This window comes from Glycine soja, chromosome 3 (genome assembly GCF_004193775.1).
Source record: "Glycine soja cultivar W05 chromosome 3, ASM419377v2, whole genome shotgun sequence".
Taxonomy (NCBI): domain Eukaryota; kingdom Viridiplantae; phylum Streptophyta; class Magnoliopsida; order Fabales; family Fabaceae; genus Glycine; species Glycine soja.
The window spans coordinates 17,326,967-17,341,535 of record NC_041004.1 but is presented as its reverse complement, the minus strand read 5'-3'; the positions used below and the strand labels follow the sequence as shown (position 1 = coordinate 17,341,535).

The window sequence follows — 14,569 nt, the reverse complement described above, 5'->3', positions numbered from 1 at the left end:
GCTGTTATATAGTTTTTTTCAGCCCCAAAGCTTACAAATCTGTTTTAAATCCAAGCCCATAAGTAAAATCAAATCAAATCTAGATAAGATAAGATAAGATAAGATCTAGATGAAATAATATCTAGATGAGATCAAATCTAAATAATATCTAGATAAGATAAGATAAGATAAGATATAATTTTGTAGAATAAATTAGTCTACCCTCTTCAAGTCCAAGCCCAATGCTGGATTCAAGCCCAAGCCCAATTCTAGATTCAAGCCCAATGCTTCATTAATTCCTGAAATTAGATTTAAAACATCAAATTAGCTGAATGGGCCTAAATAATAAAACTGCCTAATAAATTTGACAATTAAGAATAATCAGTATTTAAAATGGTGCAAAAAGGGTTAAGAAATAGGAGAAAATAATGGCACATCAGAAAGGCTCAGGGCCATTGAAGGAGGCTGAGATTATGCCTTTACTGACATAGAAGAGTTGTTCCGAGTACCCGAACGTGGTCATTCCCAAGTTCAAGGCGCTGGACTTTGACAAGTACAAGGGGACTATTTGCCCCAAGAACCATCTAAAGATGTATTGTCGGAAGATGGGGCATACACAAAAGATGAGGAACTGTTGATACATTTCTTCCAAGAAAGTCTTACTGGGGTAGCTGCTACTTGGTACACTAACTTGGAACCTTCCCGAGTCCATTCTTGGAAGGACCTAATGGTTGTCTTCGTTAGGCAGTATCAGTACAATTCTGATATGGCTCCGGATAGGATTCAACTACAAAATATGTGCAAAAAGGGGCACGAATCTTTCAAAGAATACACCCAAAGGTGGAGGGATCTGGCAGCCCAAGTGGCACCCCCAATGATGGAAATGGAGATGATAATCGTGATGGTAGACACATTACCAGTATTCTACTATGAAAAGATGGTGGGTTACACACCTTCAAGCTTTGTGGATTTGGTCTTCGTCGGTGAAAGGATCGAAATAGGTCTGAAAAGAGGAAAATCTGATCATCATGCTTTGATAAATGCAAAAACTAGGGCAAATAAAGAGGACGAGAAGGAGGGAGAAACCCATGTTGTGACTGCCATTCCTATACAGCCAAGTTTCCCACCAACCCAACGATGTCATTACTCAGCCAATAACAACCCTTCTCCTTACCCACCACCCAGTTATCCACAAAGGTCATCCCTAAATCAATCACAAAACCCACCTACCACACAACCAATGCTAAACACCACCTTTAGCATGAACCAAGGAAGGAATTTTGCAGTAAAAAGCCTATAGAATTCACCCCAATTCTGGTGTCCTATGCTAACTTGCTCCCTTATCTACTTGATAATGTAATGGTAGCCATAACCCCTGCTAGGTTTCCTCAACCTCCATTTTTCCGAGGATATGACTTGAACGCAACATGTGCATATCATGGAGGTGTTCCGGGACATTCCATTGAGCACTGTATGACCTCGAAGCGCAAGGTGCAAAGTCTAATTGATGCGGGCTGGCTGAAATTTGAGGAGAATCACTTATGAATCCTAACGTTGACTAGTGACACCACACATGGGGCAATTTTGAAAGCTGTTGTTAGATGTCTCTAATGACTCATCAGGATTTTCAAGTTTATGCCATTATTGTAAACCACAGTTACAATGCTAAATAAAATGGATAAATTTGACATCTTTGTCCCTCATCCTCTCGTAATTATATCTTTGCTTCCACTGGAATGTGGGTGCAAGCCATTGGTTTGTTTGCTCAAGTGACATGCGCTCCTGAGTTTGGATTTCCAAGACCGTTCAATCAGAAATTACACGTGCTTCACATTTGGTGAGGATGCCGTAAACAACGAGTAAAGCAGAAAAGTTTAAAAAGAAAAGGAAAAAAGCATTTGATTGACTGTGTTTTCAAGTAACATATAGACGTTCATGTGACCTCATTTTATCATTCCGGAAAGTTTGTCTTTTTTAGAGAGAAGTGAGTTATCAAGAATAGGAGTCATTTGACTTAATAATCCGTCAACTGAAAAAAATCCTTCAACTATTTCTCATCCTTGGAAATTCTTTTTGCAAGAATCAACCGCTTCTTTCATTCTTCCTTGCTACAAGGTTGTGAAAACAAAACAACGATGGTTACCTCAGAGCCCTACACTGGGGAAATGAAAGGCACCATGCATAAACCTCAAGTGAACCTAGGGGAAGATTAGAAGTTCTCACCCAATAGGTTCCCTGCTACAAGGTCATGACGAAAGACAACGATTGGTACCTCAAAGCCCTACACTGGGGCAATGAAAAGCATCATGCATAAACCTCAAGTGAACCTAGGGGCAGATTAGAAGTTCTCACCCAATAGGTTCCCTGCTACAAGGTCATGACGAAAGACAATGATTGGTACCTCAAAGCCTTATATTGGGGCAATGAGGGGCATCATGCATGAGCCTCAAGTGAACATAGGGGCAGATCAAAAGTTCTCACCCGTTGATGTTTTTAAACAAAAAAAGGGGGGACAAACCCTGGAATTTCAATGGATTGATTAAACATCAAACGACTCCATTGCCGTCACTCTAAAATGGTCAAGTGACCAAATCAAACAGAACATACACTCTGAGGGAGTTCCCGGAGAAATTTGCAAAAGATAGGATGAGGTTGCATGAATTATCACCTCTTTCAAAAGGACAGTCAATCTTTGTTTTCCAAAAAAATTAAATTAAAATCAAAATCACAAAATAGGGAAAGAATGTCATGAACATTGTACAACTTTCCATTACATTGCATTGTTTCATATGAAGTCCGCATTTACCAAATTTCACGACAAAGGTTGCATGCATCTGCATCCCTAAAAATCATGTTAACTGCATAGATTTCCTACATCTAATGTCCAATCTTTTGAATTTGGGATGACCGACCCTCTCAATGAGTCAATCTCTTGCTCTCTTATAAGGGTGGACCCTTGGGTACTAGTACCTATCGCCTTCAGAGGGCTGCACGCCCTCGCCTACAGAGGGCTACATGTCCTCGCCTATAGAGGACTACACGTCCTCACCTTCAGAGGGCTGCACGCCCTTGCCTTCAGAGGAGTACACGTCCTCACCTTCAGAGGAGTACACGTCCTCGCCTTCAGAGGGCTACACGCCCTCGCCTTCAAAGGACTACATTTCCTTGCCTTCAGAGGACTACACGTCCTCGCCTTCAAAGGGCTACACGCCCTCACCTTTAAAGGACTAAACGTCCTTGCCTTCAGAGGGCTGCACGCCCTCACCTTCAGAGGGCTACATGCTCCCACCTTTAGAGGGCTATGCGCCCTCACCTTCAGAGGACTACACGTCCTTGCCTGCAGAGGGTTGCACGCCCTCGCCTTCAGAGGACTAAACGTCCTTCCCTTCAAAGGACTACACGTCCTCGCCTTCAGAGGGCTGCACACCCTCGCCCGTCCTCACCTTCAAAGGACTACATGTCCTCACCTTCAGAGGACTACACATCCTCACCTTCAGAGGGCTACACGCCCTCGTCTTCAGAGGACTACACGTCCTCACCTTTAGAGGGCTGCACGCCGTTGCCTTCAGAGGAGTACACGTCCTCACCTTCAGAGGAGTACACGTCCTCACCTTCAGAGGGCTACACGCCCTCGCCTTCAGAGGACTACATGTCCTCGCCTTCAGAGGACTACACATCATCGCCTTCAAAGGGCTACACGCCCTCGCCTTCAAAGGGCTACATGCCCTCGCCTTCAAAGGGCTACACGTCCTCGCTTTCCGAGGACTACACGCCCTCACCTTCAGAAGACTACGAATCCTCACCTTGAAAAGACTGCACATCCTCTCCTTCAGATGGCTACATGTCCTTGCCTTCAGAGGACTGCACGTCCTCGCCTTCAGAGGACTACATGTCCTCGCCTTCAAAGGGCTGCACGCCCTCGCCTTCAGAGGACTACACGTCCTCGCCTTCAGAAGGCTGCACGTCCTTGCTTTTAGAGGGCTCCTCATCTGCGCCTTAAGAGGACTTAAGGTCCTCTGCCCTTAATGCTTAACCGAGACTTGCGCTCCCGGGTGAGGGGCCAGTAGTTTCCCTTTATCAGTGCCTTGGTCACCCCCTGATCTCGGAGGAGGGCCAACTGTGCGAGCATAACCAGAGGGAGGCTATCGTGCAACCACTATGCATACTGGGGCAAGATTTCACCTGTGCTGCTGCAAAGAGACGAGTGCAGATCATGCACACCAACATGACCACTCTTACACAAATATGGATGACGTTGCTACTTAGCAACATTCTGCCCAACAACCACAATGCCGATCTCCCCCTACGGAAGTATTAGTTGGTCTGTGCCATTGTGACATAGGTAAGTTTGCACATCGCTTAACTGATTTCTGATGTCATCTATTATATGCAGAGATCGCGCCCACAAGACACCCAGTGGACCCGGAGGAGTCCAATAGGGCCCTGGGGTTTCTAGCTCTGGTTAAGGTCCTCTATCAGTCCTACCAGGTGCCCGTCCCCCCCCAGCAAGGTCACGCCATCATGACATAGGTAAGTATGCACATCGCTCAACTGATTTCTGATGTCATCTATTGTTTGTAGGGATCACGCTCGCAAGACACCCAGTGAACCCGGAGAAGTCCAACAGGGTCCTGGGGTTTCCAGCTCTGATTACGGGCCTTTTTCAATTCTACGTAGTGCCCGTCGCCCCCAACAAGGTCATCAGGCCCCCTAATAATTGGGCTTTCATCAAGAAGTATTGCACCCCCCAGGTAGGCGCAGGGCGAGACACCACAGCAACCTGGGGATGGCTGATAGCGGGCAATAGATGCACCATCGCCACCTCCAAAGCCCCTCAGCTCATCTACAAAGGCTGGGGCGTTGCCTACGACCCGTGGCCGACTAGCAGGTGACCAAGTCCAAAGCCAAAGGTAAGCAAAGTACTAGGTCCGTGACCGACAAGTCATCACATGTCCAGCTCAAGACGTTAAAGAAGCGCTACTAGGAGGCAACCTAGTACCTTTTAAATTTCTGCTTGTTATTTGATCACCTTTTGTTTCTCAAGTTATAGTAGGACACACCTAGTTGCTCATGATCCTAGGAATTTAAATAAAACAAGCACAAGCTCGAAAGGTAGTCATACCTCACAAAATATATGTATGTATGTTTAGCTAAAAGGCCAACATGCTTTTGAAAGGAAATGAACTTGCCATTCAGAACACAAGGTTTTTGAAGAAAAATGTATATGCACCTGAAGGGTGAATGTTGTGAAAATTTTCCCGAACGCCCAAAATGAACTCGAATGAATGCATGAATTGATAAAAAGAACATGTTTTGGAAACACTAGGTTGACTTAAATAGAAAAAAATGAATCCTGAGCCCTAGTGTCACATGACCATAAAAACTTGATGCTTGAGTGTCCACATGGGTGCATGCATGACCAGTTTTGCATAAATTCTCCTAATCATCATTGTTGCATGTGTGTCATGGAAATAATGTGGGACATCCCCTTTATCCCTGAACCGCTGGCCAAACCAACACCCTGACATTCATCATGTCCGACCGTTCTGCAAGCCTTTTGACCCAAGACCTCAAACCACCATAAACCTTGATCTAGGGTGACAATGTCCATCCTTGCCCTTGGATGAAAACAAAGAAAAGAAAGTTCCCGATCAAAGATCGGAAGAAACCAAAAGAAGAAAATTCTCAATCAAGATTGGAAGAAAGCAAAAAAAAAAAAAAGAAAAATTCCCGATCAAAGATCGGAAAAAAACAAAATATACAGAAAGGTCTTTGGACCAGACAATATCTGAACAATACAAAATTGTCACCACCAAATAAGGAAAGAAAGGAAACCACGACTTGAAGTGGTCCTCTCCCTTTGATTGCCAACAAAAATCCTAGGCGTCGGTGACTTTTTCGCCTCGCACTAAACAAAAACAGAAAAGGAAAGGGCCAAAACACTCAGAGCCAAATTCCCCTCCAAAAACACTATTCCCGAAAAAGTCCTACTGATCCATGATCACGCATGTAATCTTTGATTTGATAGGAAATGATTTTCAAAATCAAGTCATGACATATCTATGGTTCGAAATTAGGATAAAACACTTACCTGTGTGAGATTGATACACTTTGAGTGATTTTCTTTTGTTGGACCTAATGTTTCCTCTAAATGGTCATTTAGAAATGAAGTGCTAACATCCAAAATCTCATTTATGGTTATGAGAAAATTTCATCATCATACTCTCCTTCCCCAATAGACATATTGTTTTTCATCAAGAATCATATGTTGCTCTGATTAGTTGGAGGTTCTGCTTCTTTACTAAAGCATGTTTGCATTTTAGTGAGAGAACATCGAGACTATTTTAGTCTCAAAAAGCAAGAATTACGTTGGTCTGAATTCCTCATCGCGATTGAGGATACGTAGGAGCAAAAGCCCCACTTTTGTCGACCGCCCCACCTTTCGCTATTGTGACCTGTGAGTCTGATGACATGCGGGGGTACCGTATGGTTATTCGCACCTTTCGTCAACCAAGGGCAAACAAGCCCGTTGACGCGCAGGGACTAATGTCGTCCTCTGCACCTTTCGTCAACCAGGGGAGAAGCGAGCCTGTTGACGCGCAGAGACTAACATCGTCTTCTGTACCTTTTGTCATCTAGAGACGGCAAGTCCGATGACATGCGGGGGTATCGTATGATTATCCGTACCTTTGGTCATCTAGAGACGGCAAGTCCGATGACATGCGGGGGTACCGTATGGTTATCCACACCTTTGGTCATCCCGAAACGGCGAGTCCGATGACATGCGAGGGTACCGTATGGTTATCCGCACCTTTCGTCAATCAGGGGAAAACAAGCCCGTTGACGCGCAGGGACTAACATCGTCCTCTGCACCTTTCGTCAACCAGGGGGGAAGCGAGCTTGTTGACGCGCAGAGACTAACGTCGTCCTCTACACCTTTGGTCATCTAGAGACGGCAAGTCTGATGACATACGGAGGTACCGTATGGTTATCCGCACCTTTGGTCATCTAGAGACGGCAAGTCTGATGACATGTGGGGGTACCGTATGGTTATCCGCACCTTTTGTCATCCCAAGATGGCGAGTCTGATGACATGCGGGGGGTACCGTATGGTTATTTGCACCTTTCGTCATCCAGGGGCAAACAAGCCCGTTGATGCGCAGGGACTAACGTCATCCTCTGCACCTTTCGTCAACCAGGGGGGAAGCGAGCCGGTTGACGCGCAGAGACTAACATCGTCTTCTACACCTTTTGTCATCTAGAGACGGCAAGTCCGATGACATGCGGGGGTATCGTATGGTTATCCGCACCTTTTGACTTCCCGAGATGGCGAGTCTGATGACATGTGGGGGTACCGTAAGGTTATCCGCACCTTTTGTTATCCCGAGACAGTGAGTCCGATGACATGCGAAGATACCCAACTGGTTATCCGCACGAACGATTTCTGTTAATCCTGACCCGTGAAGTTAGATGGCAGGCGAAGATACCCAAGGGGTTATCTGTATAAACACTCTTTTGCTATCCATCAAACTCAAAGTCTGGTAGCATGTAGAGACTAACGTCGTCTTCTGCACTTCTGTTAATCCTGACTCGTGAAGTCAGGTGACATACAGAGATACCCAAGCGGTTATCCATACAAACGGTTTCTGTTAACCATGACCTGGGAAGTCAGGTGGTAGGCGGAGATACCTTATGGTTGTCCACAACTTTCGTCAACCAAGGCGAACGAGTTTGACGGTATTAGGATGATGTTGGTCGTCCGATTATGATTATTTTCAAAATTTTTGCAGGTTTTTACTCTCGTCGTCCGGAGACATTCAAGTCCAACAACGCACGAGATTCTTCTCTACTGGGCGGGAACGATTAAGTTTGATAGCGTGTGGAAACGTTGTGGTTATCCCATTTTATCGCTTTCAAGACACTTAAGTTTTGTTGACGCTTCTGATGCCTTTTCTTTTCTGAATGATAGGTCCCGCTGGTTGGGATATTGATTGGCCGAATGATGCTCCGCTCGAACGAAATTAGTGTCTTATCTTTACTTCACTTTTATCTCCAATAAAAGATAAGTAAAGAAGGGCAACTGTCATACCCTAATTTCGTCCGGGAACCATTGTTTGTTGGCATGCGACCTTCTCTTGACCGACTCAAAATGTTTAACACCCATCGTGATATAATTTGTAAAGTTTCGCAACTTTTCGGAAGGAAAAAACAAGCATGTTTGCGCAATCCGTGAAGTTCTGCAACATTCCAGGAGTCAAAAAGAGCATGGTTGCGTGGTCCATAAAGTTTCACAACATTCTGGAAAGAAAATGGATGTCATTACGTAATCCCTAAAGTTCCGTAACGTTTCGGAAAGAAATCAGTAAAAAAAAAAACCAAAAGGGGGTGTATTTAGTAAAATGGGGGGGGGGGGTGGTGCAAATAGCAATTATCAAATCTGGGCCCTTCTAGAGGATTCTGGGCATTTCCTTGCTTAAGGTGGAAGCAACCTAGCTCGCCTGGGCGAGTTGGGCAGCAACCTCCTCCCCCATTTTCCTATAAATAGGTGAATGGAGGTTGTTCCAAATGATCCCTAACCCCCTTGGCTATGCATTTGAGCTGTTTTGGGTCAAAAAAATTATTTTCGTGAAGAACATTCATGCCGAGGTGCTTCCGTAAAGTTTCCGAGACATTTCTGTGAGCAAATCCGTGAAGGTTTGCCGCCGTTCTTCACGATTCTTCGCTCGTTCTTCGTTCTTCAACTGATAAGTTTTTGAATCTGAGACTTTCAATTCATTTTTTATTTTGTTGGCTTTCATCTTTATTTCGTTCACTTTCGGTTTTCTTTTCTTCCTTTTTTTAACGAGCTTTAACCGATCGTTTAAGCCGTTATCTCGCCTAATAAATGATAAAATGAATTTCAACCGATCATTTGCATTGTAATCTCGTTTAATCACTGTTAAAACAAAATCTAACCGATCGTTCACACTGTAACCTCAGTTAAATAAAAAAAAGCAAAATAATAATAAAATAATAAAAATATCTTGAAAAAATAATAATAAAATAATCAAAATATCTTTGAATAAAATAATCAAAAAAATAAATCGGACATTTTTCTTTGGAAGTTTCCTTGGATGAATTGACTAATAACCAAAGTGAAACTAAAGCTAAAATCAACTCACAAATCAAGCTTTGTCTGCAAAAATCACTAAAAATCGTTTTAAGGTCCAACACCTAAACGATCCTCTTTGCTTTTATCGGTTAACATGGACCGTTCAAAAGCATAAAATCAACATGTAACTTTACCGCATTTGCAAGAACTACATAGGTCTGATTTCCTCATCGCAATTGAGCATACGTAGGAGCAAAAGCCCCGCTTTTGTCGACCACCCCAAGAGATAGTTAATGGTCCAACGCCTTAACGTTTCTCTACTTTCAAAAACCAAGAAATCGTTAATGGTCCAACGCCTTAACGTTTCTTTCCTTTCAAAACCCAGAGATCGTTAATGGTCCAACGCCTTAACTTTTCTCTCCTTTCCAAAAATCAAAAGATCGTTTAATGGTCCAACGCCTTAAACGACTTTTGTTCGGTTAAAATCGATCTTGCGAAAAAGATCAAAACAACTTAACCAACGTTTAGTTCTAAAAGAACTACGTAGGTATGATTTCCTCATCGCAATTGAGGATACGTAGGAGCGAGGGAAACACCCTTTTCGACCACAAAAAGATAAAAAATACAAAAAACATAAAAAGCATAAAAACACAAAAAGACATAAAAAAGGGAAAATAAAACATTTTGAAGTCATATTTGCTCACTTGATTAAAGGCTGCCGTCCCTTGTGACAGACGCGTGGGGTGCTAATACCTTCCCCGTGCATAAAAACAACTCCCGAACCTTTCACGATTAAAGTTCGTAGACCACACCTTTCTGGTTTTTCCAACATTTTCCTTGAATAAACGTTAGTAGCGACTCTGTGCATTTTCCTTTCTTGGAAGACGCACCTGTGAGCCCCGTGTCGCCCTCCCGCCGAAGGGTAGGTTGCAACACATTACAACACTTTGCTCGTTTTGACTCAGATTATTCTTTTTTTTGTGTGATTCAACATTCTGTCACAAACATCTTCAAGCTTTATATAGACTTCAAAAGATCCATTGAGAGATCCCAATTAATTGTTGTCTAATAGCTTGGTGCTTTACACGAGGCACGTTACTGTGCAGAGAGAGTGTGGGTACAACAAAAACATTTTAGCAAGCATTGTATGGAGAGGGCATTATTGACTCATTTAAAATATAAAACACTAAAATGAATCTTTTAAAAGATAAAGGATCAAAACAAATTTTATTAAAAAGATAAGGAACCAAAAATATATTTTAGGCAAAATATTTTTCCCCAAGTACAACAATTTTTTGCAAATATGTATGGCCGCTTCAATGTCTTTTCTTCATTAGTTCTTTGCAAAAAATTTTACTTAGTTAAATGAATTGATTTGATAATCGATTCCAAATTCAACCTATCTGACAAGCTAGTTCAGGTCGATTATGATAACACTTATTAACATCATTCTAAGGGATAAGTGTTAGAAGAAAGTCTTCATCCTCTTGAAACTAAAAAATAATTATAAGTGGGAAAAGCAGAGAAGAGCAAAGAAACCCAATAAGAGCTTGACGGTGCAAAAGACATGGAAGAGAAAATTAGAGCTAAAATGCTAGTTGTATGAACATGGACAACATATATGGTATTTGAATTTCAAATTCTACCTTCATGGACAAATTATATATGGAAGAGAATTTGAAGGAGCTCATTACAAGGAACAAGTTCCAGATTGAGAGGGTAAAGCGAGAGTCATCCTAAGAGTACCTTATATTAGAATAATCCTCCTTAGTCAAAACATTGATGAAGCCGAAGTAGACCCAAATCCATAGAAATGTCTATAAACACTTTCATTAGAGAAGCCAAAGTAGAAGACATCTTAGATGGTACAGTTTCCTTCCCTTAGGATAGAGGGAAGAACTCATGAGAATAATTAGAGGATTACTGCTACTAAGGGGTGTGAAGTTCAGGGAGGCTTTTTGAAAGGATACTTGGGTAGAGCCTATAGAGGATTAAAGAATACTAGGTGAAGAGCCTATAGAGGCTTATAGAATATGAGGTGAAAAGACTATAGACTTTTGTGGCGAAAGCGGAGGCGCATAATGTAGCTCCATGTAGAGCTTGTATGCCTTGAATCTTCTTCATCACTAGAGTCCTTCGCTTCTTGAAGATCAATGGTAGCAGAAAAGAGAAGGAGGAAAGGTGATTGGAGACGCCACTTCAAGTAGAAGATGAGTCAAGAACAAGCTCACCACCATAGGAAACCATGGATAAGAGCTTGAAGGTAAGAGAAGATGAGTGAAGGGAGACAAAGAAAGGGGAACAAAATTTTGACAAAGAGAAGAGGGAGAATGAGGTCTGAACTTTGAAGTCTAATGATGCAATCCTACCCCCAAGGGCATTGGATAGAAGACTCTAAGAAGATTGGGCCAGAGACGCAAGAGAAGGCCCTAGGATTCCATGAGCTAAGTATGAGCCCACTTATCTTTGTACATATTAGATTAGGATTTCATTATTTTTGGGCCTTCTATTTAGGGCTCCATAATGTAGGTAGGGTACCTGTTCAATTTCCCATAGGGGGCAAGAAAGACAAAAATAAAAAATAAAAAAATCTTCTATCGAAAATGTGCATGCTAATTTTTCCTTTTGATGACAATCATCAAGGAAACCTAATTTGCATGGTATGTTTTAAGATTTTTTCTAACTTTCCAAATTGTATTGTCATTATTATTGTTGTTGTTGTTGTTTGTGTATGGTCCAATTATAGTTAACACTTTCTTCTTCTTAAAAAGAAATTTTGAAAAAAAAAAGAATTTGGGAGAAAGACTTTAAAAAAATTAAGAAATTATTATTTACAAAATGGAAATTAGGAAAATGTATTTTTTCTTTAAGAAAAAAGACAAGCAAAAGTAGCTTAAAAAAAAAAGTCGGACATCATTGTCTCCATATATCTCTCTCTTAAACAAATTAACATGAGATAAGAAAAATAGTTTTAAAAGAACTTTTAAGCTAATATTGTCAAACGTATTTATTTTAAGAATTTTTAACTTTAAATTTAAAGTAATTTTTAAGCTATACAGAATTTGGTAACAATGTGGCAGGAAATTTAAAAACTAGGCAAATGTTTCTAATATTCGGTAACCATCCAAGAAGTTGAATTTTTTTTAACTCTTGTTGAATTAAGGGATAGTAATAATTAATTGACCAATTTTGTAAGAACATTAGTATGAGTAAGTTTATAATCTATTATAAATAATACATAAGTCTCATGGCTTCCTAGAATATTGATAAAAATGTAAATAATATACAAATTACAATTGTGAAGAAAAATACCAAAGACAACATCAACAAATGTTGTTAAATCATTTAATAACAATATTTCATAAAATGGCTGTAATATTGGTATACATTAAGAATAATATTAATACTTCTAATCTTGTTTAATTTTATAATATAACCTTAATATTTCATATTCAATAAAAGAATTTTGCATTAAGAAAGATAAGGGTTAGAGATATTACAACATTTATCTTATGAAGAATAAATCCTCCCAAAAGCTAAATAAGCTATTTGGAAAAGATAAATTAAGAGTTCACATTAAATCTTTAAAATGTTTGGTAGTTGTTCAGCCAAGTGAATATAGAAAAATCCCATAGCTCCAGTACGGAACTTGTTTTGATATGTCGTTTCTAGAGTGAGAATTTCACCATCTTTAATCTCAACAGAGCCTGGTTTGGGATAACAACCTGACATTCCAACTAGGTAACCTCTTTCATTTCCTGCTTCCTTTCCCGTTCCATATTTTGGTGTTGAAGTACATAAAACCCTTCCATCCTAAGTTAATCAAAGACATAAATTTAGTGAAGATGCATTACAATGGCGAACATCTTACAATGATAAAGTATTAATGAAAAAAGTTATTACTTAGGAATACCTGAAGCACATAAAATTTAATAAAACTTTATCTTCTACAAATCATAAAGATTATATAGGAATGAATACATATATCAAATATCACCTGTCCATAGAGAGTTGCATTGACAACACCAGTATGCATATGAGAAGTGCCATATATAAGATAACCACCTTTTTTCATTGGGATGTTTGCTTTCTTAACATGAGGGGAGTCACCATGACCAATTCTTGGAATGGTATATTCTGCCTATAAGAAATTAAGAAACATATGTTACCAACTTCCTCACAACAAAGTAATAGGCTACTATTATGGTTTGTAATTTAATTGAGATTTAAAAGTCCACTTATCATCTACTCCCTACGTCCCTAAATATAAGGCTACTTAACTAATTCACACCCTTTAAGAAAGTTGTTTAATATAGTTACTAATTTGTATTATTTTGCCGAAATTACCCAAAGTTTATTGAGACTCATAATATCTATCTTTTCACTTAATTGCTTTTACACCTAATTAATTAATGTGTGTTAGTCTTTTTATCTGGTCCTTATAAGAGAGATATTGTATTTATCTTTGAAATATATAATATTTATTGAAAAGTAACAAAATTTTATTTGGGTCAAAAAATAATTAATGCAAAAAACAACTTGAAAATAGTACTTTATAAAAAGGAAAAAATAAAACTAAAAAAAGAGTCTTCTATTTAGCGAGGGTTGGATTGTTAAATAGTGTATCTTGAATAAATTCTCTACCTGGCAATCATGAATTGTTGAAGAGCCATTTGTTCTCACACGATCAGTTGTATCAAGTATATAAAACTTTAGTGGCACTTGGTGTTCATCCCAATCAACCCATCTTATTTTGTATCTCAGTGAAAGCTTTCTCGTTGGGCCATGAAAACCCTTTCTTAATTTGCATTGTAAGTTATCTTTACAACAAAAGAGTCCTCCTTTATAATTTAGGGACAATGGTTGATCATTAATGTCTCTTGTGACATTATAAAAGTCCTTTGGAAGATTAAGTAGGTCACATCTACATTCTGTGCAACCTTTCCTACTATATGCACCACGTGTATCGATAACCATGATGTCGAACAACCATTTTTCCTTAAATCCATGTGGAATATTTGTAGGATTACCAAATTCTACCGCAAAAGGGTCTGGAAGATTTGAGGATGTTCCTCGTGATTCTCCTCCTAATCCCCAATAATGTGGAAGCAAAAAGCCTCTGCATGCACCATCATTTCTTGTGTAATTGATACCTTTACTAATGTCATGAGATTGCTCAATGTACCGTGACATAGTAATATTTTCATTGTACTTTATTGCAAACCAATGATGAAGATAGGTTTCATATAAAGGTACAGATTTCCCATCTTCATCAACTAGTTCGGCATCAAAACTCTTGACCCCAATATGACCTTTTGGAAACTCAATATCATAAAGTGCTTTTGATGCAATTTTTCCTGGTCCCACTTCAAAACTTTTAGACACAAAAGTAGCCGATTTGATATGATTTTCAGACTCTAGGAAAATTGAGTATGTTGTGCCAGAGAGAACCACTATTATTGATAATGAAAGTATCATTACTTTAGAGATAATCCTCAT

The 14,569-nt window shown here is 40.0% G+C and overlaps 1 protein-coding gene across 1 annotated transcript; it reads right to left on the bottom strand.

Moving 5' to 3' along the window:
• Window positions 1–12,646: 12,646 nt before the first annotated feature.
• LOC114404998 lies at window positions 12,647–14,569 on the bottom strand. Its single transcript, XM_028367702.1, has 3 exons — window positions 13,715–14,569; window positions 13,068–13,211; window positions 12,647–12,883 (listed from the first exon to the last, which is right to left on the bottom strand). Exons 1-3 carry the CDS (start codon window positions 14,567–14,569, stop codon window positions 12,647–12,649), a joined length of 1,236 nt encoding a protein of 411 aa, XP_028223503.1.